This window comes from Anser cygnoides, chromosome Z (assembly GCF_040182565.1).
Source record: "Anser cygnoides isolate HZ-2024a breed goose chromosome Z, Taihu_goose_T2T_genome, whole genome shotgun sequence".
NCBI lineage: Eukaryota > Metazoa > Chordata > Aves > Anseriformes > Anatidae > Anser > Anser cygnoides.
In genome coordinates, this window is record NC_089912.1 from 50,545,333 (window position 1) to 50,573,127 (window position 27,795).

At 38.4% G+C, this 27,795-nt stretch overlaps 1 protein-coding gene across 2 annotated transcripts in view; it reads right to left on the reverse strand.

The window, feature by feature from the left end:
- The window catches only part of ADAMTSL1 (ADAMTS like 1), a 481,138-nt gene extending 466,459 nt beyond the window's left edge, over positions 1-14,679 (reverse strand). The window contains exon 1 of one of the 2 annotated variants that reach the window (XM_066987715.1): positions 14,460-14,679. In XM_066987715.1, coding sequence (XP_066843816.1) covers positions 14,460-14,537 — 78 coding nt within the window. In that variant the 5' untranslated portion in view covers positions 14,538-14,679. The remainder of the gene's footprint in view (positions 1-14,459) is intronic. The other variant, XM_066987719.1, reaches the window with a different exon arrangement.
- Positions 14,680-27,795: the final 13,116 nt, after the last annotated feature.

The following is a 27,795-nucleotide window of genomic DNA, read 5'->3' on the forward strand; positions in this document are numbered from 1 at the left end:
GCACACTGTGCGGGGGATGGGAGCACCAGGGCAAAATTAGTCTCTTATGTTCTTTCCCTCTCCTATTATTAAGCCTGAGGAGCAGGGAAAAAAGCTTGTCATGTTGGCTTCCAAAAGATGCATCCAAGCTGCCTGTCCCTTACAAACAGGTTTTTGGATTATTACATTACTCGCTATCCTTATCACAATCCAACTTCCTCTCTAAAGAACTCAAAAATCTTACAAAATTGAGGAAGCTGAAGCAATTACCTGGAAATTTGCTATTTTTTTTAATCTGGTTTGCATCCAAATATCACCAAATATTATCCAAATATAACCCATGCCATTTACAAGAGGAATTGTAAGGGAACATGAAGAAGAGACTACATGCTGCAGAGGTTTACATGGATGAAAAATAATGGCTTTGTTAGTTACAATTTGTTGGGCCCTATCTGATTCTCTTTCCATGATAGGACCAAACAATGTCCTTCTCATATAGCAATCACCAAAAAAAATAAAAAAAAAATAAAAAAATCTCAATACACATAAAGATAGAATTTAGCATGTTTTAATTCCACCACAATTTCTTAAGTATAAGCAAAAATTCAGGGCATCTTTAACACCTTTTTCCATTTAATACATTGTTTGGGAAGGAGACAGACTGGTAAAATTGATGTACCATTTTTTTTGTTATTAATCTTAGCCTTGATAAGTCAGGTGAGCTTTAATCAACAGCAGGATTCAATATTGAAGTAGAACAAGTAATTTTGCTTCTTAAAAAAATTGAGAAATTTAAAATAAAAGAAATTCAGAAATGATCACATCAATTTAAGATTGCTACTTTTTCCTTTCATATTTTACTTAAACCATCCTAAAGTTCTGTGTGTGTACCCAGAAAATACATGATGTGAACAGACTTGGAGAAGATAAAAACTAAGTGCACAGAATATTTTACCTTAACTGAGGGGTTTTGATTGTTTTTAATTAAAAATAAATAAATAAATCATAGAATTGAAAGCATTTATTAACGTATTTCCATCTGGGTTATCCATGACAAAGAAACATATAGCAGTCTTCCTTTCACCATTTGTAGTTATAAACAAGATGAACAGCTAAATAGGCTATTCCCATGACTGCAAAATTTACATAGATCAAGTCAGAGGAATAAAACATCCAAAAATCAATGTTTAGCTGCATGATCTTGAAGACATCTTTATAACACTATTAAAGTATTTTGAGAACCAGATTTCTGCAAAATTCCTTTCTCACATACAATATATGTATATATATATCTTTTTTTTTTTTTCAGATGGGCAGATTAAAGCCTTGCAGATATTAAAAGATAACAAAATATATTGAAAATAGATGGAAATGCAGATCTCTCCTTCCCCTCTTCTTTAAATATAGTTTATTCTCTGAATATCTAATGCAATGTGAAAATAAATAAATAAATAAATAAAAATAAAATAAAATAAAATAAAATAAAATAAAATAAAATAAAAATAAAATAAAATAAAATAAAATAAAATAAAATAAAATAAAATAAAATAAAATAAAATAAAATAAAATAAAATAAAATAAAATAAAATAAAATAAAATAAAATAAAATAAAATAAAATAAAATAAAATAAAATAAAATAAAATAAAATAAAATGGGTTCTTTCATAAGATGCAAAAATTGTCTCCCACATTAATCCCAAGATATATTTGACCAAAAAAATAAAGAAATTATTAATAATAATAATAATAATAATAATAATAATATTCAAGCCAAAACAAAATACAATAAAAGTTATGCGAGCTTTTATTTGTCTTAACTAAAAGTTTTAGATAATCATATATGCTATAATCTTAAAACCATTACTAGATGATGAAATATTTTTGGATCATATGGATTTTTAATTAACAACATACTTAACTAAGTTTTCCTAAATAGCTTAATAAACTACAACATTGTATTAGATTAGATGTTCACAGTCACCCTGTGAACAGTCAACTTTCTTCTTTAGCTTCTGTTCACCATTTTAGAACATGTCCTGTCACAGTTCAAATCCCATAAGAATATTACAGGAGCCTGATGTGGCTCTAAATATACTTTTTTAAAATGCCTGGTGAGCAGTCTTCTTCCTGGTAGATGAGGAGCCTTCTTCCATGTTTTCATCCCAGATGGAAATTTTAGGGAGACCTAAGAAGATCCAAGACCTCAGGTTCACAAACCAGAATTTGTTTTGCACAAAACCAGACATAGACCACGGTCCCGCCTTTGCATGGAGTTATCTGAGTGAAACCAGATAACTTTCATATGGAAACAGACTGCTTTTTTCTTTTTTGATAGTAAACCATTTTGAAAAGGGTGCATTAAATATTCATTTTAATTGCACTCCAACTTCCAGAATTCTTTATATGTGACTTGACATATAAAATTGTGAGTCTGGAGTCTCCAAGACCAGGAAAAGATCTGTGCCACAACACAGACCATTTCAGGGATCCTGTTAAAATATTGTCTCTCCTTTCTGTTAGTGAGTAATCAATTAACAGCAGAATGGCAGAGCTAAACATGTGGCAAGAATCTGCAACTACAGTAATCAGATACAATTGAAGATAGTTTTGATGCTATTAAAAGCCTCTCTCTTCATTTCTCCCAGCCTATTGCTGTACAGCTGATATATGGAATGAAACTTGTTCCAGATAAATATTTCTCCTGAAAGCTGATGTTAAAGTTTAAGGAAATGAAAATAAAAAGCACAGCCACCAAATAAACAAACAAACAAAATTTTAAATTCATATAAATAAGTTCAAACATCACTTCATCGCCTCTCTTTCTCTTCAGGAGAGAGAGAAATAAGGATATGGGGCAAGCTAATTTTAGCATTTTAAACCTAAGTAGAAATCCATGTTCTTCTTTTACTGAAATTTGAGATATCTGAATAGCAGATCTCCACACTGCAGCCCATGGGTGGAGGAGCCCCCGGTGGAGCAGGTGGAGGTGGCCTGGAGGAGGCTGCGGCCCATGGAGAGCCCCCGCAGGAGCAGGCCCCGGGCCGGAGCTGCAGCCCGTGGAGAGGAGCCCACGCAGGAGCAGGGGGTCTGGGGGGAGCTGCCGCCCACCCGTGGGGGACCCGTGCTGGAGCAGTTTGCTCCTGGGGGATGGACCCCGTGGTACAGAGCCGTGTGGGAGCAGTGCTTGAAGAGCTGCTGCCTGTGGGCAGCCCCCGCAGGCTCAGTTCGAGAAGGACGGCATCCCGTGGGAGGGACCCCACGGGGAGCAGGGGGCGGAGACGAAGTGTTAGGGACTGACCGCAGCCTCCGTTCCCCTGCACTGCTCTGGGGAAGGAGGTGGAAGAGGGCGGATGGGGGGAAGGTGTTTTTGGTTTCTTTCCTTTGTTTCTCACTTATCTAGCTTGTTAATAATGGGCAATAAATTTTACTGTCTCCCTACTCTGAGTCTGTTTTGCTTGTGACAATAATTGTTGATCTCCCTGCCCTTATGTCAACCCTTGAGCCTTTTTCATCATATTTTCTCCCTCTTTCCCTTTGAGGAGGGAGAGTGAGAGAGCAGTTGTGGTGGAGCTCAGTTGCTCACCTGAGTAAAACCACCACTGCAGGTTTCACTAGATAAGTTAATTTTAGAGTGCTCCTCTTTGACAATGTTTCAGATAATTACAGAAACAAAATAATTTTGAGCCTGGCAAAATCAGATATACTTTTTTTTTTTTTTTTTTAATTTCAAATATAGTTCAAGGCAAGCTGTTAGAAAAATAATAATAGTAAAAAACACTAGAGTTCAGGTTTTCCTGAGAAGAATTTCTTTCTGGTGTTTAGACATTTCTTTAAAAATGTTTACCTAAAGCTTTAAAATCTTTCTCCAAAACTGTCTTTTAGCAACAACTCTCTAATAATTTTGTGGAGTACATATTCATGTGCACTTCTAGTACCATTTTCCCACTGTCAGCTTTCAGACACTTTGATATTATCTAACTGAATTCTTAAACACATCACATGTCAGATTTTTGTTGGTTACCTGACTAGCATAGGTCACTCAGTCAAGGAAAGTGCAGAAACTACTGCTTGTCTAATGAATTTTGTTTTATTTCTCTGAATTGCTACCAAGCATTCAGTTTACTTTTTTATTTCCCTTATGTGTCCTTTCTGGCAAGCAAAATCATTCTTCATTTGTGGCTGTCCAGTGCCTTGTTAATTCCACAGCCATGATAATAAGAATATTCAGTTACATTTCTAAATCATATTAGAAGTTAACAGCAGGAAGATAAACCCTACACTCAGCTTCCTTGAAAGAGCTGATCATCAAATAATAAATCCTGTCTACACTGCAACCCCCTTGTGGTGAGGTTCACCGTTCACCCAGGAAAAATATTTTAAATTTGCCATTGAAGATGTCTACATTCTACCACCATGCTGTTTCAAACTGTCTCAAATCAGGGAAATTGAATAAATAAAACAATACAATGATAGAGTTTCCTGGACTTTGATGAAAAAAAAAAAAAAAAAAAAAAAAAAAAAACAGTCCTCATTTCAGTATGTTAATTTACTCCAAAGTACAAAACATCATAACAATGTTATGATAGTATTGCCAAAAGTATCAGAGAATGAATACAGGATGGGGAGGACAGAAAACTTTTTCTAATAAAAACATGAATACAGCACAAGCTTCTAGGTTAAAAGAAAAACAGATTTCTTTCCTGACAGTATGAAACCTGTATTTGTTCTATATGTTAGTTTTATCTACTCCAAATTAAGCACATTTCTTAGTGCATAATTCATATTCAGAATGACCCAGTAAGACATCTTCTCTCTAGCCTCTGTATGTTTGTCCTGAGGGCAAGTAACTTTTAGATGGAGGAGGGATTTTTTTTAATGACTTCTATCTGTGGCTCTCGCCATATATATATATGCAGGTGTCCATGTGCAAGACTGTAGTAACAGTTTTCCATTGTAAGGGACTACAGGGTAAGTGCACATTTTGTTAGCAAATGAAAATGCTTAGGTGTTTATGAACTATACAACATAAAAATATGAAATTTAAAAAGCAAATGCTGAGCTCACTTGCTTATAAAATGAACTTCAGTATGAACCTAAATAGCAACATGAATATTCGTATGAAAGCCAAAAGTTCTGGTCCATCTGGCAACTACTCTTTAATCTTCTGAAATACTTCATAATAATTCAGCATCTCATAGATGTTAACCCTAAGCACAATAGTTTCTGTAAAAACATATCTGTAGACAAATCATTAAATATTATGTTAATAACTGAAATAAATAAATAATCTCTATAAAGAAATGTGAAATTAAAACATAAAAAATAAAAAAATGTTTAAGAGGTTACATTCAATGTTTGAAAATCACTCACTTCCAGAATAAACACTGTTTTCGATTAATCATTGCAGTACAGCACAGAAACTCCCAGGTACTTTATTTAACTCCAAGTGGATTTCAAGAGTTTACCTTTTGACAGCAGTCTTCCACTAAGCAGAAATTGAAAAGCTACTATTCAAATCACAGGTGAAGCGTTATGTTTCAGTGACAGTACTCATAATAAACCTTTGCGTGCAATATCCGGTGCCATTATCTGCAAGTTAAAGGTTAGAATTAAAAGGCAATGGGGGAGAACATACCAAACGCAGAGATCTTGTTGCCTTTCTATGGACTGTTCAGACACAGTCTCCAAATCTGCAAACACATAAATGTGTGTAAGTTCATATGGCTGATATCCTACATTCACAGGGATCACCTACAACCAGTGTTACAAACACTCAAGACATTTTTCAGCAGGAGAGCAGATGTGGCAAGAGAATACCAACAAGGGCAAGAGAATAACAAGAAGCAACATGAAACTAAGGTAGCAAAAGAAAAAATTATCTGGAAATTGATTTCTGGTTTTACATAGGCACACCTCTTTCCTGAGAGATTTTGTAAAGGCAGCTTTTTCTTACTGAAACCTACAGATGTCTAAAATGTCAGGTATTTCCAATATCAAAAAAGGATAACTTTCTAATAAAACTTCTGAAAAATATCTGTTTGCATTTCAAAATGTTCCCATGCACCACTCTGTGGATGAGCTTAGCACGGTAAATTGCCATAAAATTTCTCACACTATTGCAGTGAAGCTGTTATGTTTTCCATGGGGGAAAAAAAAAAAAAAAAAAAAATAGTTTTACAAATGTGCCATTTTTCAAGCATTAGTTAAGTAAAATTATCACTTAGACTTACAGTACTGACCTCTGCTGCCACCTTAATTCTCCAGACAACTGCAAAATCTAAAAGCCTAAATATCAAGTTTTTTGAAATCCAACAGAAATCTTGAAGTGTCATTCCTCTGTTCATCAATCATCAGACACATTTCCCCTTATTCATTTCCCCTTCCCTATTTAGACTTAGGTCAGTCAAGACATGGGAAAAAAAAAAAAAAAAAAAAAAAAAAAAAAAGGGCATTCTTCATGGCTGTGAAGCATGATGCAGAGCAACTGGTCAATCATTTCTGGGAGTTAGCATAAGTCACGATGTGTCTGGCTCCTTTCTATTTCCTCTAAAAAACAATAACAACAACAAAACACCACACACACACACACACACACACAAAATGCAGCCACACAGGACTAGTTTTTGGCTATTATAGTTACATAGTAGCACGTTCTTATATATGAATTATTTCCTTTGTATCAGCTCTCCACATAAACATGTGCAGTCATAAGAAAAGAAAAATGGGTTTCTGTAACCCACCTGAGCTACATGGAGAGCAGAGATATTATTATAACTAAGTCAAAATCCACAAAGAGGACTTTCAGTTCAACGCAATACATGTGGCTGTTTAATCTGTAAATCAAAACAAAACTAAATGAAACAATTACTGGCAGTTTTGTACAAATTCACTCTTCCATTATTAAATGCCTCATTGAAAGACTGACACATATGGGGTCAGTTTAAAATATGTATATACATGTACAGATGAAAATTCTGGAAACATTTGTTCGAGTCAAAAGTAACAGTATCAAACAATACTTCACTAGCCATATCTGGGACTGATGTAATGCAGTCATTATTCATGGCACCTAGCCATGTAGGACTATGAGCAAACTGAAGCAAGGATGCAAGAATAAACTTTGTTTAATTCCTGTGATGGATATTATTGTCTTAGCAAGGTACATCATATGTGTATTAGCAAGATACATCATATTGCTCTCGTATAGTCAGTAGAATAACATGGTTAAAGTACCGTGTTTTCTGTTATCTGGAAGAACGCATTGTTATGATCTGATGTCCCCTCTATGTTTATTCCAAATTATGCAATATTTTTTTGTCCTTCTTCCTTTTTCTCCTATTTTTAGAAAGTGTATCTGTGTGCCAAATAATACTAGTGATCCATTCCTCCCATAATTTATTCTAAGGTATCCAATTTATATTGGAACATATATGCCCCTACCTAATATATTTATTACAAATACACACATATATAATATATATATTAAGCTCCACATAATATATTTCTGAAAGGCCCTGAACTGTCTCTTTTCGTTCTATTTCTCCACTTCTTGGTAACTTTCTTTGTACGTACATGTCCAACAATTATGCTGACTGCTCATTTCTCTCAAAAGGTACACGAAATACATACCTTTGAGACTGCAAAGGGTCTAAAGAGTTTAATTAAATTTAATAGGGGCATGACTCAAATGTACATGGTGTTATTCACCAACTCTTGTAAAGGACATGTTGCATTGCAGTTATATTGCTTACTGAAACAGAAACATGTTGTTTGCAGCTGGAACAAAACTACATGTTTGGTGTGCAAAGAGCCTCATGGTACACTATAATAAGACCATAGAATCATAATATCATAGAATCAATTAAGTTGTAAAAGACCCTTATGATCATCAAGTCCAACCATACACCTAACACTACAAAGTCCACCATTAAACCATGCCCCTTATTGCCATGTCCACACATCCCTTAGATACCTCCAAGGATGGCAACCCCACCACTTCACTGGTCAGATCTTTCCAATGTCTAACCACCCTTTCCATGAGGAAATTCTTCCTGACATCTAATCTAAGTCTCTCCCGATGCAACTCAACGCCATTTCCTCATGTCCAAACACTCGTCACCTGAGAAAAGAGACTGACGCTGTCCTTGCTGCAACCTCCTTTCAGGTAGTTATAGAGAGCGATGAGGTCTCCCCTCAGCCTCTAGACAAAACAACCCCAATTCCCTCAGCTGCTCCTAATATGTCTTGTTTTCTAACCTCTTCACAAGCTTCATTACTTGTCTTTTCACACACTCGAGCAAATCAATGTCTTCCTTGTGGTGAGGGGCCCAAAACTGAACACAGTACTCAAGGCGCAGTCTCACCAGTACCCCTTACAAGGGGATAATCACTTCTATAGCCCTGCTGGCCTACTCTGTTTCTGATACAAGGCAGGATGCCATTGGCCTTACTAGCCACCTGGGCACACTGCTGGTTCATGTTCAGAAAACACATATACATGAGATGTTATGGGAAGGTTTAAAATATGGGAACAGAAGCATACAGAGAATATTTGATTTATTAAAACCAGCTAAAGACTTGATAGTCTACTCACCATACATTATCCCATTAACAGAATTCATCAGGTTTGATCATATTTTTGATTACAGGAGAGGCACACATTGTATTTTGTAGATAAATAAATAAATATATATATATATTTTAAAAGAAGACACTGGAAAGTAAATATATTGGAGTGTGGATTGCAGTGAAAGAAGATTAAAAGGACATCTGGGCTCCTCATTTTTTGCTTTTTCATGTTAAGCAAGCTAAAGATATAAGGAAAAGATACAATTTCTAACCAAGATTTTTAAAACTCCTAATACAGGCTTATCTAATAATCACAGAGAATTCCTCAATCTCTGGGGCAGCTACAAGAAATAATTTATGTGTTTGATGTTTCCATAAAGTCCTAGTTATATTCACTTTTTGCACACACTGTGAACTTCTAAACAGGGAACAGAACTTCATTTTAATGCACAGGTTAAATTTTTATTAAGAGAAGTAGTTTTCAGGACACAAGACTGGAACACAATAGTGGTAATGAAAGCTAAATTATCAAAAATTATACCTTGATTTTTTGAAGGATATGTTCATGAATCAGTTCTGCCATCAATCATTAATTACAAATGTTCCATGTCTCTACCTAACTGTATGATTGCTTTATCAACCCAATTTTTCTTGAAATACTCACAAATGGGAATTTTCTTTAACTTGATGAAAATTGGCAAACAGCTCTAAAAAATAAGAATAAGATAGAATTTCAAACCATATAGATATCATAATAGTAGAGTTTTATTCCTTTTTTTTCTGTTCACACTGAGGGGGCAAAAGCTAATACAGAAGAGTTGGTTATTGGGGTCACATAAGAGAGCAATGAAGAATATCTTCAGCGATCATAAGACTTGATATGTCTGAATCTGTACAATCAGACATATGCTAACATTCCCATTCCCCATGTTTACCTCTTGATCTGTTGTACCTGGTGCTTGACCTCCATTTGAATTGCACAGCTCCCTCATTCACCCCACCTTTGCACATGTACAGATGAAAACATGACAGTAGGATTCAGATGTAGTATCAGTTTGTGAATAATTTCACTTTCGCTCGTGCAACCAGAAGAGGAAGTATCTTCTTCTTTGACATATGTACATATTCACATACAGCCTGTGAAAATTTGTGAAAATGCTTGTACCTTAGATCTCAGCTGAGCTGCAGGCTCAGAGACCTGTAACATAAACATATTTAGTCTAATTTTCACAGTATGAGCAATAGATGTCTTCAATGCAAGGCCTTCCTCCTGCTAAATTTTAAACTCTTCTCCACAAAGAAGACAAGGGGCCTTATGGCCTTCGTGAAAGAAAGGCCATTAGAACTGTTTTAAAAAGCAAATATTTTCCCCATACTCTGCATTTTCAGAAACAGCTCTACAATTTTGAATGAAATTTTCCTAATATTTGATTTTAATGAGTTGCCCTGCATGGTTAAAAGTTAGCCAAAAGTCTTTTCTTCACCAAATATTTAAGTAAGCTTTGCAGAAAAGGCAATTTGGCAGAAAAGGACCTGGGAGTCCTGTGAGAAAACAAGTTGGCTGTAACCAAGCAAAGCACCTTTTTGGCAAAGAAGGTGAATAGTATCCTGAGCAGCATCAGGTAAAGTACTGTCAGCAAGTCAAGGGAGGTGATCCTTTGCCTCTTCTCAGTGCTGGTGTGGCCACACCTGGAGTACTGTGTCCAGTGCTAGGTTCCCCAGGAGATTAGATGGACATAGTGGGGAGAGTCCAGCAGAGGGCCACAAACATGATGAGGTGTCTGGAGCATTTCTCCTGTGATGAAAGACCAAGAGAGCTGGGGCTGTTCAGCCTGGGGAAAAGGCTCAGATGTGTTGTACGCATCAATGTGCACAAACACCTGAAGGGAAGGTGTAAAGAAGATGAAGATAGGCTCCTTTCAGTGGTGCCCAGTGACAGGACAAGAGGCAACGGGCACAATATGAAACACAGGAGGTTCCTCTTGAACATCAGGAAGCAATTCGTTGCTCCACAGTTGACTGAGCACTGAAAGAGGTTGCCCTGAAAAGTTGTTCAGACTCCCTCCTTGGAGATCTTCAGAAGTTGTCTGAACATGGCTGTCTGGGCAATATGCTCCAGGTGGCCCTACCTGAGGAAGGGTGTTGGACCAAATGACCTGTAGAGGTCTGTTCCAACCTCAATCAATCTGTGATTCTGTGATTTTAATCAGAAGGGCAAAACGAGTCTTACAATTTGAAATGAAATATGATGATAAAAAAAAAAAAAAGAAAGAAAGAAAGAAAAGAAAAATTCTTCTAGCTCTAAGTTTTCAGCTGTCACTATAACCAGGAACCCATTTCATCTATTACAAAACTCAAAAGACAATTCCAGTTGTTAAACTAGCTCAAGTCTTTTTAGGCTTTTTACAACAGGGTGAAATTTGAGTTTGCTCAACTTTAACCAGCCATCATCCATAAGTGTTAATCAATCTAATTAATGGTCATAATACTACCAAAAGCCATAAAAGCACACTACAAATATTATTTTGATAGTTTCAAACTGTTTTGAAGAAGATTTTACACGAAACATGTAGGGCCATGGTGTTATTTCAGTGCTGGCTGACGAGTTGAATCATGTAAGGTTAATACTTGTATTCTAAGATTTTGTCTTCATCTCTTTCTTGCCCACAGTTTCAATTAAAATGTTCTCATTCTGAACAAATTTAACCTTCTAAATGTAAAATGATTTTTTTTATTTTTTATTTTTAATATACAGACTAAGAGTATATTCATATTTTTACAATCATTCAACAGCTTTGTTTTGGTCTTTATTCAAAATAAGAAAAAGTTGTAGACTTCTCTGGACAGTACAGTGCAACTCAGTGGATTCATACCTGGCAAATATTTTGCAGAAGAAAAGATAAAGCTAAATTCTTAATATAATTTACTATCATGTCACTACTTAAGTCCAATGCCCCAGAATTCATGATCCAGAAGGTCTTCTCCAACCTAAATAGCTCTGTGATTCTATGATTCTACAGCAGGTGCTTTAGAAGGATTCTTTCTTCCCCATATGAACAATTTGCTAATACACACAATACATACAATACCTCCACTTCTTTCCCTCCCACCCTATAATACATACTGTGGATATGAAAAAGGGGGAAGTATGTATCAGCCACATTGCTTGAATATGAAAATAGGATAGGATATAGCAAATATGAGGCACACAAAGTCTAGGAGAACAGAGACAAGCATGAAAATTCAATCTTCCAACAGTCTATGCCACTTCCAGACCAAAACCTACTGGTAGCCAGTCAGTCCTTAAAACAGATGTGAAAATGCTTACATCCATGAAGTTCATACATGAACTCTTAAGCAGAGCTAAAAGTTGAGTCTTCTACGGTAACTAATACATCTAAATGCAATTAAAAAGTAATTTTATGTTCTTCTATTGGGTTATCTACTCTAATCTCTTCAACATGATTGCAACAGGAAATTAAAAATGAAAATCACCATGAGAAGAATCACTCTAAGAATCTGAGAGTTGGTGGTAGCCATTCCTAGTCAAAGCTATGAGAAGAGATGAGGAAATTGAAATTCCACAGGAAATGTTGAACTGAGGATGCGTCATGAACACAGGTCATCTCCAGCAATCTAGCACTTAATTCCAATATACAACATGAAAATGAAGTTTGGACCTGTAATTATTAATCTATCTTTTTAATTAAAAGAAGAATTAAAAGAACCCAATTTGGTCTCGATCATGAAGGATTTATAAAATAGTAATAAAAACACCACACAATTAAAAGACCCAGTTTACCTCTCCCTCAAAAAGAAATGCAATGTATTATTATCTATGTTCCTCTTTATCATAGTAGGGTATATCAATATCATCCAGAACCTAAATTCATGGTCATACTAAGAATATTCGCTTTTCATCCTAATTTAACCTAAAATTTATATTAATATTATGCAGTGCTACAGAATTACAACTATTCTGAGTATCTTTCTCTGCAATACATCCACATACCTACGTGTGCTTAGCAAAGCATAACTTTAATCCCCACATAGTCAACTATCTCGCATTACAAATGCTAGAAAAACAACAGGAGGCTTGCTGGGCTGATTATGGTTTTGGCCATAGGAAATGCTGCCCATGAGGACAACTGATTTTATTCATGCTATCACTGTGTAAATTTGAGACGAGAGGCAGGAGGCAGTGCCAAGCTGCTATTTCAAGAGTAACACTATCTCAATAACTGTAAAATGAAATTCATGCAACTCAGTATCCAACATAAAAGCCAAAGGAAACTTAACTGCCTTTCAGTTCCAGCTCTCAGACCTCTGCACTGCATCTCACTGGCTCCACACTTTTTCAAAAGTAAGCCTGAATATTCTGTATTTGCATGTAAAAAAAAAAAAGAAGTCAGGAGATATTTTAGTTCTCCATGAAGAGGAGCTGCTTGCAAGAAAGAGGACAAGCAGGTGCACAGGGCCAGGGTAAGCAGGGACAGAGCTGAGTGCCAGGGGAGATTAGCTCAGCTTCAGTCCTGGGAGCAAAGCTGGTGACTGGGATAAAAGATGTGGCAGATGAGGTTTCCGTTGGAGGACCATGGCCATTATGGCACTACTGGCCTCTGTCAGAAACACATATAGCAGATCACACTAGAAATTGGCTTCTGCGTGCCAGCCTGTGCATTTCTGAGGTACACAGTGCTACCAGCACACCCTTTAGCTTTTTGCCCAAGTCTTGTCCATTGAGAGAGTCGCCATCCCATTTTGACTGCATGCCTGCAGGTGCAAACTGACATCACTCCTCACCACCCACCGTCCCTGCTGCGGGCTGCTGAATCATCTCCTTCGCACAGGGCTGGTGCAGCTACAGAAGGCAATGTGATCTGGCATAAAAGTTTTTCTATCAAAAGAAATTAAGTTTATTCAGGATCACTAGGCTAACGAGCTCACAGTCATGCAGTTGCCACAGAGGTTCAAGGGAGGAGAAAATGCATGGTCAGGAGCACAGGGGAAGATCACAAATGTCCTGTTCAGAAGCAGCCTGAAGTTACACAGTTTTGTTTTCTTGAGAGGGTTAAATTAAGCTAATGCCCTAAATACAAACAGATCATCATCTTTACTGCAAATATGCCATTACTTATTTAAAACTCATCTTAAAACTTTAAGAACAAAAACAAATGGGAACGATTTAGGAGAGCTGTGTTCACACTTGCTTTTCTTTAGGGCACATACAAGGCTGAAAGTGAGTTCATTTATTGTCTCCAGAGGGCTGGATGGGGCACCATCAGGGAGGCTACTTTTTTTTTTTTTTCCCTTGGCTACAGTCGTTGAAATAAAAGCTGGGCAATAGCACATAGATGACTAAGTAAAGCAAACTACCTGTAGAGCATGTTAGAGGATGTAAATTACACCCGAGGGAAATGCAGCGACACGGCACAGCTCCGCGATCTGCTCTGAATAAAACACCCGCTGGAGAAAGGCAGGCGGGGCGGGGGGGACGGACTCCCAGAGCTGTTCTGCATCTTGAGGAGTATCCCCCCGACACAGCCCAAGGGAGGCTGAGAACCTCATTTCCCGGCGCCCGGAGAGACTTAGCAGCACCGCTCACTTTTCCAGCGACGATCCATCCCATCCTCCCCCCGGGGGGCTGTAAAACCAGCCTCCCGCGGCCCCCGGCTCGCACAGCTGTGCTCCAGCTCCTGCCCGAGTCCCCCGCAGCGGGCAGAGGGCCGCGGGACCTACCTTCAGCCCCGGGGGGGCCGCGCTGCCCGGCGCCGGGAGCATCCCGGCGGCCGCAGGTGCGGAGCTCCGGCTCCCGCGGGGGGGGGTTCCCCGTCCCGGAGCTGCCCCGCACTACCACCGCCACCTTCCCCGCGGGGAGGCGGCCGCCCCCGCCCCGCCAACTTCCTTCTTACCTGCGCGGCGGCGGCGAGGAGCCCCAGGGCGAGGGCCAGCAGCGCGGTGCCCCGGCGCTGCCCCGCCGCCGCGGCCATCCTCCTTCCTCCTCCTCCTCCTCCTCCTCCTCCTCTTCCTCCTTCTCCTCCTCCCGCGGCGCTCCGGCGCGGTGCACCGGGGGGGCCGCCCCGCTCCGCCGCTCCTTGCCCGCCCGGCGGCCGCCCCTGCGCGCCTCTGCGAGCGGCGCGGGGTGCGCGGCGCCTCCGGGCCCCGCAGGGCAGGGAGGTGCGCGGGGGCGCGGCCCCCCGCTGCCGAGCGGCGGGGAGGGAGGCGGGGAGCAGCCGCCGCCGCCGCCGGTCCGCCCCCGCCCGCCGCCGCCTCCCTCGGGGCTCCCCCGGGGCTCGGACGGAGCGGGTGGCGCAGGGGGAGGCCGGGAGCGCAGGCGGGGGTGCGGCGGTGCAGAGACATGGGACGCGCAGGCAGGGATGGGGTAGGGATGGGGAAGGGATGGGGCAGGCAGGGATGGGGCAGTCTGATAGGGATGGGGCAGTCAAGCAGGTATTGGGCAGGCTAATAGGGATAGGCTGATGGGGATAGGGCAGTCTGATAGGGATGGGGCAGTCCGGCAGGGATGGGGCAGGCAGGGATAGGGCAGGCTAATAGGGATACAGGCTGACAGGGATGGGGCAGGCAGGCAGGGATGGGGAAGGCTGATAGGGATATGGGCTGATAGGGATAGGGCAGTCTGATAGGGATGGGGCAGGCTGATGGGGTTGGGGCAGGCAGGCAGGGATGGGGCAGGCTGATGGGGATGGGTAAGTCTCATAGGGATGGGGCAGGCCAATAGGGACAGGGCAGACAAGTAGGTATAGGGCAGTATGATAGAGATATAGGCTGATAGGGATGGGGCAGGCTGATAGGGATGGGGCAGGCTGATGGGGATAAGGCAGTCAAGCAGGTATTGGGCAGGCTAATAGAGATGCAGGCTGGTAGGGATGGGGCAGGCAAGCAGGTATTGTGCAATGTGGTAGTGATATAGACTGATAGGGATGAGGCAGGCAGGAAGGGATTGGCAAGCAGGGATGAGGCAGGCAGGCAGGGATGGGGAACGCAGGAAGAGGGCACACTGGCCAGGATGGGTGCAGTGGCAAGCACAAGGCAAGCAGGCACAGAGAGTCATGCAGGCACAGGGCCCGGGATGGGCCCCCACCTGGTCTGCTCTCTTCGACGTGCCTGCACACTATGCTTGTGACTGTGTAACATAACTCAAAACACACTGGTGTGCTGGGACACTTCTCACCCATGCCTCCCTGGAGGGAAAAGCCTGGGGGATCAGAACCCCTTCATACAGCTTTCTGGGCTGCCCTCAAGCCTTCTCTTGAAGGTGTTGGCTGGTACCTTCAACTCCACCGTCTGCTAATGGAACAGCCAAAATGTAAGCAGTGGCAATCAAATGAGAACATCAACCTGGCCGAATTTGTGTTGGCAGCTTGTGAAAGGTTTGTGGCAGCTCCTATAAGTCTCTTGCAAAACCACAAGAAAATGTATTGTTATTACACACGTTTCTAAAGCTCCCACCATGAGCCTATTTGAATGCTCCCATAGCGTCTGGGCACCAGTATTTACATACTTGGATTATCCCTGGAAAATGCACACCTCATTGAAGAGCCAAATAAATCATATGGGAATCCTAAATAAAACTATATGTTGATGAAGCAGCAAGTGCATGGACTAAAGACTGCCACATCTCTCTTCATCTTTTACGCATTATGTCAGCCATTGTTGAGAAAGTCTTTGCCCTGTGCAGTGAAGGCATGTAGGTTTTAACATTTAGACCTGAACTTGAAATCCTAACAGCCCTTTCACTCGGAGACTTATAACCTATTTCATCTGATAACACTCTATAACCTGTTACTTATACAACAAACAGAAGTGTGATGCTTAACATTTTAGAAATGCCCTTTTGAGTATAGCTACATAAAGTACAGTAGCTTAAATTGAAAAGTGCTTGCTTATTCAAGTACCCCCAGGAATAATCTATGAATATGTATGACAGATGACCTTCTGAAATTTTTGTTTTCTTTCTAAAGACATATGACTGGGTAAAGATGTAAACATTCTGCAGTTCTTGTTTTTATTAGCATGTAATTACAGAGGTTAAGACTCCCTTTTGGAGTGCATGGCGTAGTGTGGTCTAAAATATGTCATAAATGCTGCATGATCCAAGAAACACAATTTGGCTGAACATAACATGACATCCAATTTGTCAGGAATGAGCTGTATACAAGTTTCATGTTGCAAACTGTGCTTATTTTTCAAGAAATGAAGAGGATATTTCCTGGCATTTACAACTGTGTGGAAGGCCTAAGGGTTCAAGGCAATATCAAGCCACATATTAATTGTCAGGAAAAGCTATATTGACAAATATTACTATTTATATTACGAACTGTGTGATATTAGCGTATAAAGTGTATGAATTCTCTGTTCTCACACTGGCCTTCCTGCTACAGGTGATTTTATACTCCTTTGATATTGCAAGTGTACCGTGGTTGTCTCAAACTGATATAACAACGACAACTACTACAACGTTAGTTTTCTTACAGTTGTATCTGGAAATAAATAAATAAATAAATAAATAAATAAGGCAAGAAGAACCACAGAATTATGCATTAATGATAGGGGAAATAAGGGAGTTCTGAAAGTGTTGTCTCTAATTGCTGGACATGAAGATATTGGGTAACGGTATTTTTAACCACAGAAGAACTTAACAGGACATACATATGTATTCTCGTTTTTTTGTGAACATCGCCAGGCACAAAATATCAAACATACTCTGTCATCAACCCAGAGATCTTAGAAGACTTAGGAAGATTTACAATATTTTAAGATCTAAGAAAAGACCAAGGCTTCATGCTTAGGGGGGGAATGCACATAAGGAGACTTCGTAAGCAATGCTTTCTTTTTCAGAAAAAAAAAAAAAAAGATAGATGGATTAAAAACTCTGAAATAATTTTCAGCATTAGTTGGAAAAACGCAAATAACTTGATTATCAAGGATATGTTTTTCTTCACATTTAGAATGCAGGCAGGATATGCTCTCGGAAAACATAACTTTTTCCTCTCAGCAACAAAGACTTGGTATTACATGATAGGATTCTTTTATGTCTCCTTCTGTTTCCTATGTAACTTTATTTCCCACAGAATTGGCAATGCATTTTTAAACAGAGATTTGCAGCTCTAAATTCAGACACAGCCTCCAAGCAAGTATAGTACATGGTAGGTTGACATCAAAAATCTGAAACTTTAGGCATTTTTGTAGATTGTTCTCAGAATTGCACATTCGGTTTGTACATTTGGTCCTACTCTTCCTCCGCACTACAATCCTGATGTTCCATGTCCGTGTCCGTGTCCATGACTCCTTCAGATTTAATTCCAGAGGCACAGGTTTTCCAGTAGCTCAGAACCTACAAAATGGGCACATTTCTATTCGGAGAGTCACAGTTTCCATTTAGAAATAAATCTGCTTGCATAAATAGAACTTGCATTAGTGAGCAGCAGATCATATTGTATGTACACAATCCTTTTTGTAAACATAGGCAGTTGTTGATACTTTGGTCTTGCTTGGATGGTTGGAGTGTTCTGAATGTGGGAGCCACCAGTGTCTTACAAAGATGGTAAACCCTTTTTTCCCATGTCAACTGTTGGTCATTGTAGACAGTGAAAAGCCCCAATACTTCTCAAAGAATATGGAAAAAGCATGTATAAAATTTGCATTTTTTTTCTCCCACTGTTTGCCACTGATACATACAGCAATTTTCAGCTTGCTTGCCTGTTTCCATTCCATAGGTACACACCATTATTTCAGGCACAGTGTGGATGAAGTACATAGTGTGTAGTAATATCCTCAGATTTCTTTTGCTCTGCATTCTTTAATTATATGGTATTCAAAATCATTAATAAATAATTAATAAATTATTAAATATAAAACAAGATTTTTCTTTAGAGTTAATAACTGGCACAACTTTGACTTGAACCTCAGATGTTAAATATCTGATGACCAGTGGAAAGAACATTTTATACCTCTGAATAAAACTTCAGTGTCGGAAATGTGAAATTTGTTGCTGAGGTAAAATTCTTGAAAAGTCATTTTTTTTCCTTAGAATATGTAGTTTTGACTGTGTAGTTTCATCCCTCACTGTGAAACTGAAAGAGATTCTACCTCTAGAAATATGCTGTACTATCACTGATTAGAAAAGTGAAGAATATCTACAAATCTCCTCTCCTCTCCTCTCCTCTCCTCTCCTCTCCTCTCCTCTCCTCTCCTCTCCTCTCCTCTCCTCTCCTCTCCTCTCCTCTCCTCTCCTCTCCTCTCCTCTCCTCTCCTCTCCTCTCCTCTCCTCTCCTCTCCTCTCCTCTCCATTTCCTGTCAACATTTTTCATTTCCTAAAACAAACAAAGCTACCATTTTTTTTGGCTGTGTGTGCATAAACTGGATTCCACCTGTTGGCATCTGAGCTGATGATCACTTTTTAACTCTAGCTGTTCTACTTCTCATTTTCATCTGTCTTGGAGACACTGTGCCAGCAAAATACCAGAGGTGCTCTTTCAGAGTCTTCAAAACCAGTTCCCTTATAAATAAGAGAATATGGTAAATTAGTAAAAAATGACACCAAAATTCAAGAATCAGCAAGGGAAAAGAGCAAGGATTTATATGCACATTTAAACATTAGTAGTATTTTGAATGAACAGCAAAAAACGTATCTATACAGTATTATAAATTTATCTATGGTTTTATCTTTCTATATTCAAATCCACAGTTTATCGGAAGCAGAGCAAAGGTGAAGAAGACAGTTTGAACTAAAGGATGTAACTAACTGGGTGAAACATTAACGTGTTTGGAATACTTAATCTCTAGATTTTGGCTTGTTTAAAACTCAGACTCAGAAAGTGACAGCATTGGTTTTTCTTAGCTTATAAAAATGACATCACAAACTGTTAAGATGTTAAACAATGTAGTCCAAATTTGGGGTGGGGGGAGGGGCGTGAGAAGAGGTTGTTTTGTTTTGTTTTGTTTTGTGTTTTGGTGTGGGCTCTGTGTTTTTTTGTTTGCTTGTTTGTTTTGTTTTGTTTTGTTTTGTTTCTGGTTCATAGGTTATTTTTGTGTGTGTTTTGAATGCATGTTAGTTTCATGGAAGAAAACCTGTTCTTTTTATAAGAGCTCCCAACAGAGACTGCATCTAAAACACTTAACATTCCAAAGTATAATAACACATATAAACTCTGTTGGGTGAGGCTTTCTGGGTGAGGCTTAACTAGCTATACAAGATGTAGGATTAATAACAATAAAATGTTGAAATTGTCATAGAGTGTTTAAAGACCTTCCTGAATCACTCACCATCCACTGTTCCCTGTGGATATGCAGGAGATACTTAAAATATTAAGATATGTAACATTTGTGGAAGAGGCAGACAGACGCAGAAGTTATTTCTGACTTCCTTAGCACCTCATCTCCTCCTTACAAGCCTCCATATTTGCAATGTGATCAGGAAGCAGTCACACATAATGCAATGAATTTAGTTTCAGACTGCGTTTGGTAAGGCTATGCTGTTTCAAGGACGTCTCACTTTTTTTTTTTCTACCCCCCCCCCCCCCCCCCCCCCCAATATTTCCTTTATCCAAATAAGGAAGGCCCAGAAGTGGAAGTCAACAATGCTGCCAAAATATGTGGTCATGTCTACAATAAGAGGTACATCAATTCAGGGCAGTTCCAGAACAACCTCTGGTAGCAGTTATCTATCATCATTTAGGGAAAAGAGATAATAACAGTGTGAAAAATGCAACTCCCTTGGCTTGTGAATGTAGTCTGTGATGTAAGACAACATATAAACCCAAACTCATCAACAGAAACCAGCAGGCCTCAAAGTTACTTGCTAGTATCCTTTTAATATATAGGCCAAGTTAGATTCATCCCAGGAAAAGTGTTGCAACATATCAGGGAATGAAGTCTCTCCCATATCTGTTTAAAATATGTTATCTATTAGAATGAATCCTGTTCTTCATCCTGCACCTGCAGTTCTTGGTCTCTTCTTAAGTGCTGGAAGAAAAGACAGGTAGTAGCAAAATTCTGTCACCTCCTTCCCTGCCCCAACCCTTCTCATTGAATCACTCAGAAAAGGGAATGGGAGCATAATACAGTGATCAGTATTTAAACATGTTATGGAAGCAGCTGTGGAAGAACAGATTCACTTTCTTGTTGAACTGTAAACGACCATTTGTGATGCAAACTACAACACTGTAGCACAGAGATTTTAACCCCTTGCTGGAAGATGAAGTGGCATGGCAAATGAGTTATTGATACAGGAGTTGTTGGGTGGTTACACATTCCAGCTCCAGAAACTATTTTCTGCTGCAATAGAATGGCACTCTCAGACTTGGCTCAACTATTTGTTTGCATATTTAGGTGCTTTTTTTTTTTTTTTCCTCTTCATTAAAACATCATGCTGGCATAGAAGCAAGGAATTTTTTAGTATTATTGTGTACTTATATCATACCTGGAAAACTCTTCCCTGAAGTTTGGTATTCATTCCAAAACAAATAATGACAATTCTTACATTCAGTCACAACGTTTTAGCAATATGACTTTTGGTTTTTATTAAGTATTTTTTTATTAATCTTATCTCGTAAGAAAAACAGTCTAATTTGCCTCCTAAGCAGCTTTTCAGTACCATGAACTTTTGTTCATGATGCTCTCACCCTTAGGGAGATTAATTGTAATCAAATCAGAATAGATTTTTTCCCTCTAAAGTGGATTGTCATCTGCAGACCCCTTCTGCAGTACCAAACATACCAATGATTTCTATTAACCAGCTCCTTTGGCCCTATTTTAGAGCAAAATCCAGTCTTTTATTGCTCACAATCTAGCAGATTTATAATAACAGGCAATGAAAACGCAGAAAATAAACATCTAAACCCTTTGAATTCTAAAGGTATGATTAAAAAAATAATAACAATAAGCAATTTAATACAATTGTTTCATTTGTTCAGTTCAGACACTGGTAAATTGCCATCAGATTATATTTCTATAGTTTTCCATGTTACTGAAATTTTAGCAAAGTATCTATTGTTTTACCTAAAGAAAATCTTGTCCGTAACTATTGTATCACTTCAAAGACATAAGTCTCCAGGCCAAAAACATTTCTGAGCTAATTTCATTCAGTATTTGGTACAGAGCACCAAACACGTCACAGTCAGTAATCTGTTTGGACACCACTCTCACTGCAGTTCTTGCTGTGAAACTCTGATTTCATATCTGGTAATAAACTGTAGGCAGGAGCCACAAGCTACTTCTACTGTATCATTCTACAATACCTGAAAGCTGGCAACTTCATTAACTCAATATTTAAAATTATATTCTAAGATATATATATATATATACACATATTAGGAGGCAAAAGGTACCTGTGTGGTTATCTATGCTAATTTACTGTGCAAGATGGGCCATAGGACTGGTATAAACTGATTTGAACTACAGCCTAATTATCAATATTCTGTTTCCTTGTGGATATTTATAGTTCGTGACCAAGCCATGATATATCCTTAAAAAACAAAACAAAAAAACCAAACAAACAAAAAAATAGATTTGATTCTCTGAGTCTTTCCTTAATCACTCATTTGGCTTTTCAGGGCCTACTACAGTTTAGCTTCCTGCATGAATTATGGATGCAAGAAAAAAATCACCAATACTTGCATTTGTGCTAGATACCCTGGTAATATAAGCTATACTCTACTAGTTACTTTTCATTTTTCGTACTCTTAAGGGCTGTATTAAACCTTTTGGCCACTGTACCATTGGATCATAATATCACCTCCGACCTGTTGATCATTTTCAGAGCATCTATTTCCTAGATAACATGTTTTATCCTATTATATGAGTTGAATTTCTTTGGAGTTACACGTAGGAATATACTTCATTTAAAAACATGTATATGCAGCCTGTTTCTACCTACCTATCTTAGCAAAATGTAGAAATTATTAAAAGAAACAAACCAGAATAATCTCCAGCATTTGGGGCTAATCTGTTCATTTTTGATTGATTGATCTTGTTCCTTCCTGATGTATTGATTTTGTGTAAATAGAATGGCAGCGGTTTTGGAAGGATTGTTCTTTCATTGTATCTTACTCTTTTCTTTAAAGAAGATAGAAAAATTCTTGATAAAAGAAAAACTATTTACCTTATTCCTTGTCTGCTCATTACAGCCATGTCTTCATTTGTTTTAAAGAAGAGTAAGAGTTTTTCAAGAGCATAACCTGATCTTTTCCCTTTTGCACCCCCCAAAAATCTCAGAAGTCATTTATAAGCTCCAAGGCATTCTGTGAGCCATTGTCTTTTGACAGTTTTTGAAAACCAAAATGATTTGGTAAGATAAAATATCCAGTTTCAACACTTATTTATTTATTTTTTTTAAATTTTATTTCAGCTTGCTCTCTCCCAATACTGAACTCACATTCATACATCAGTCTGAGGTATAGGGGAGCAGACCACCCACAATTTCTCAAGTTAAAAGGCTGCGTAAATAATCCACATTTTTGAAAATTAGGCCCACAAAAATTATTCTTTAGCCCGAATACTCTTTCTTGACGGAAAAATTTGGCCAATTTTTTTTGGTGGAGTTACATTTGATCTGCAGTTGGGTGAAAGCAGAATCGGGCCCCAAATCTTTGGGAAGCCTGGGCTGTCAAGCCTTCTGTGTGGAAGGCAGGCTATCGTTCAATGGAAAAATTGCCAGCACAGAATTTCTTCTTAACCTAACATATACAATGTATGCATAGTAAAAACATTTACATTCACCAGTGGCATGCACAGATAACCAAACTACTTTTCTTGTTGTCAATGATCAGAGAATGGTCCATGTGCTCATAAAGGCAAAGCAACCTGAAAAGTTAAGGCAGTTTTAACAAGCCTCTCCTTTGACACCAAGAAACACATCACATATCAGTTTTAAAGTGCAATGGTAAAATAAAACAGAAATCTTGTTGTCACTAAGTGTTCTGTGCAAGACAAAAGCAGTAATCAACAGTAATGCACATCGTACCCTGACAGTATGAAGCAGACCATTACGGGATTCTGCAGGTGTGTGATGGACTTGCTGAAACAGTTTGGAAATATCTGGTCTCTCCATTTTTGATTAACAGCAATAACTCTACATATGTGATCCTGAGATAAGTTAGTGAAAAGCAAGCTCTGAACTGGACATTTGCTCAGCAGCTTAACCATAAAGCAAATCTACCTCTCTTTCTACTGATTGATACTCATGTGTCTGACAATATGCTTAATAAACAAACAATTAAAGCATTAAAGTATTTCAAAACTTTGCCATTTAATTTTATTTTTTTTTTCTTTTAGGACGGGTGCTTATTTTGGATTGCATTTTCCTTCTCTTTACAGCCTAAAATGAGTGTTCTCCATCCAAGGATGAGTCAGAAAATGCCAGTCAGATGGTATTTGAACAGATCATCACTGCAGTTACAACAACTTCTGAACAACATCAACATAAATGTAGACAGCAAAGTCAGAAACTGCTAGGAATGAACAGAAATATGTTTAAGATAATATATATATATATTTTATAGATAGGTAGATAGATAGATAGATAGATAGATAGATAGATAGATAGATAGATAGATAGATAGATAGATAAACAGGTTGATCCCACTCTTGAAGCCTATTGATAAACTGTGGATCAGGTGTAGTCTTCTTAAATATCATTTCTGGAGTCAAAGTTCAGTGCTACTGGTGGGGATGCAACTGGAATCTGATGAGAAAGCCATCAATACCCTCTTTTCTGAGATGTAAAAAGCCATGTCTAAACATAGTGAGTCCTAGCTCATGTCCAGTTTTGCATACATTCAAGTTAATTTCTTACCACAGTTCATTTCTACCAAAGACTAAACCTCACTACACCACCCCATATCATATTTTCATGTAAGAACTTTCATTCAACTTGTTCATAGTGAGGGAGCAATTATACTGCTCCATGTCAATAAGTACAGCTTAGCTCCATACCAAAGTAGAATTCCTAAAACATGGAAAAAAAAAATCCTTTAAAACTTGAAAAGTGAACTTACTATAGCCACAAGATGTCACTGAGGCTAAAAAATCTCTGGAAGCCAAATTGGGCTAGATATCCTGCAGGGAAAATATCTGTAGTTCTAGAATAAGGTGTACAGAAAGAGTCAGGGACAGGTTTCAGGTTCCTGATATCTGATGAGGACTAGGCACACTCTTGACTATATTCTAGCCTGCATAGCTGCAGTCTATCCAACACAGACAGATGGAGCCTCAGCCGAACTGGCTACTGATTTTGCCTAGTATGGCAGCTCCTGTCTAAATAGTTAAAAACAAGGAACAAAAAATCTGAGGTCAGCAGTAGCTTTCTGTGTGACTCCTATCAATGAAGAACAGATCTCACATTAGGAAGGAAGGCAGGAACTCACCTTTGAGTACTAATTCCTCTTTGAAATACATTAGAAGATACCCAGACACTCCCTACCATATTGGTAGCTGATCTCCAGGCTGCAAAGTTTGCTGCTCTCATGAACACTGGATTAGACTGCTAGCTGTGTATATAAATGCCTCACAACCTTTTTCATTTCTTGACCAGAAGTTAAAAAAAAAAATGTATTTCTAGAATCATAAAATGGTTTGGGTTGGAAGGGACCTTAAAGATCATCTAGTTACAACCCCCCTGCCATAAGTAAGGACACCTCCCACTAGACCAGGTTGCTCAAAGTCCTGTCCAACCTGGCCTTGAACACTTCCAGGGATGGGGCATCCACAGCTTCTCTGGGCAACCTGTTCCAGTGCCTCACCACCCTCACAGTAAAGAATTCCTTCCTTATATCTAATCTAAACCTACCCTCTTTTATTCTAAAGCCATTATCCCTTGCCCTGTCCCTACACTCCCTGACAAAGAGTCCATTCTCATCTTTCCTGTAGGCTCTAGAAGGACACAATAAGGTCTCCACAGAGCCTTCTGTTCTAGGGATTAAATAACTTTCTCAGTCCTGAATGTATGGTATTTTTAAGACATACTTTAGAGACTATACTGTGCTCTAGTAGTCATTTCTAGGCACTTCAATTACATATAATTTTGAATTTTCTCATTTGCCCTAGAATTTCTCAAGGTCTCAAAGTCTTTGACATTATGCAAATAGAATTAATAGTTATCCTAAAATTGCTCCACAGGTGATTTTTATTCATCTCTGTATAACAAAGAGGAGAGGAAATGTGAAGGTCAGAACATGAGCAGTGCACAGTCCACTATAGGTTCTGGCCCCTACATGTTATCAAATCAGATTTTTCTTTTTCTTTTTTTTCTTCTTCCTTTTTTTTTTTTTTTTTAATAAAGAAGAAGAGTTACAAGTAGTTAAATTTGATTACTTATTTGCTGTCTTGTACTAATGCTTAAGTAAATTTTACTTATTTTAATAAAATCTTTCAAGCTTTGGAAAGCCTAGTGCATGAAAAGTGTATGTGAAGTTAAAGATTTGTTTAAAAGAGTCAAAAAGAAATAAAGGACCTCCAGTGTTTATGGTAAATATATCCTGGTTACCTTGGTGCAAATCACAGCAGAGTATAGACTGAAATCATGCATCCAAGAACGCCCAGATTTTAGTGATTTGCTTTCAGCTTTGGTGGACCTGAACACAGGTGCTAGCCTCCACTGTATTCTCTAACAAAATATAAACCTAAATCACCCAGTTTAGGGAAGGTGTGGCTTTGGATCCGCATTTTACAGGTTGTGTACTTTTTTCCAGCTTTCAGTCAACAAATGAAAGAAAGAATAACTATAAAAAGCCTTCACGCATCACTAATCAAATAAAATTGATGCCAATTTTCTGAGGTCTATTTTGAATCTTTTTAAGTCTATAAGGATTCATATTATAAAAACTGTTTCTGCCACTGGTATCAACCAACACTGTTTTAAGAGTTTCAGCAACAACGCCAAAGACTTAATGCACTAACCAGCACCAGCGCATTTCTCTCTCATTCCCTTCTGGGCCAAGGTGCAAATACCTTGTGGGACATCATGGCACCACCTATTTTCTAACTGCAGACTGTGATTTAGCACATTCCACAAGCACAGACATCTGAACACAGTCATGAGAACACAGGTCTGATTTATGCCAACTATTTGCCTACTGTGAGGAAAAAAAAAAAAAAAGTATGAGAAACAATACTTTAAAGAACACTCAAATTAAGACACATTCCAGTTTTCACTAAAGTAAATATTTGAACTTTTAACACTGTAAAAATATATGTATATAATAATAATAATAAAATACACATTCTACAATAGAAAACCTGACATAAATTTTTTACTAAATGATCCGTATGTGTGCTTTGCATACTGCTCCACAGAAGAATTAAAAGCTGACATCAAATTTGTTCTTAATTTCTCTATTGTTTGGATTAGACTTTTAAGGAATTCAATAATTATGTCTTCTCTCTTTTCTCTGCAGTAGTACTACAAAGCTGTCTACTGCTTTATCATGCCTATCAGTTGACAGAAGCACAGAATGAGATAGGTTGCATCATAGTGCCATTGCCAGTTTCTTAAAAGAGAGTTTTAAACAGTTCTTCACTGGAAATTAGAAAAGTGTTATCGTCCTTGGATTTTATATGACATTCATTCTTTTAACTAATAACAGAAAGTGCTCTCAAACACTAAGAAGCAGTTGCATACTATAAAGTTGATTTTTACATAACATTTTTGTTGCTTATTTTGTTTTTGTTTTTAGAGCCATAAACTACTTTCTAATTTAAACCATAAAATCAAGCACGTACACTCCTAGCACACAGTCTTATATAGAAATAGCTTTTGCTAGAGAAAGAATGTAGTTCCTTCTCTACAGCCAACAGAGCTTTGATCTCTTGATTAAGATCATTTGCTCATAGTGCCAGTCCTTTTAATGTGGACACTTGCCCATTTGGAACAAGACTTGCACTAGGAATCCACGTCAAGAACATTAAGGTGAATATGAATAATCCAAGGCAGGTTGACATTTCCATTTCATCCACTGCTATAAGTGAGATTCTTTGCTTTTAGAAACACCCTTTGGACTTCTGGAATGCCTTTTGTGAAGTAAGAGTGGCCTTGGACTTACACAGAGAGAACAGGAATTCAAGAAAAAAAAGAAAAAAAAATCTCACACACACACACACAATGATTTCCACAGCTCTCCCCCTCCCAACACATACACCAATTCAAACTCTTTGTTGGCAAGCAGAGATCAGAGGGCCAAAAACATTAAGTGATTTGGCTATTTTTTGTTTATTTGTTCCTAATGATATCAT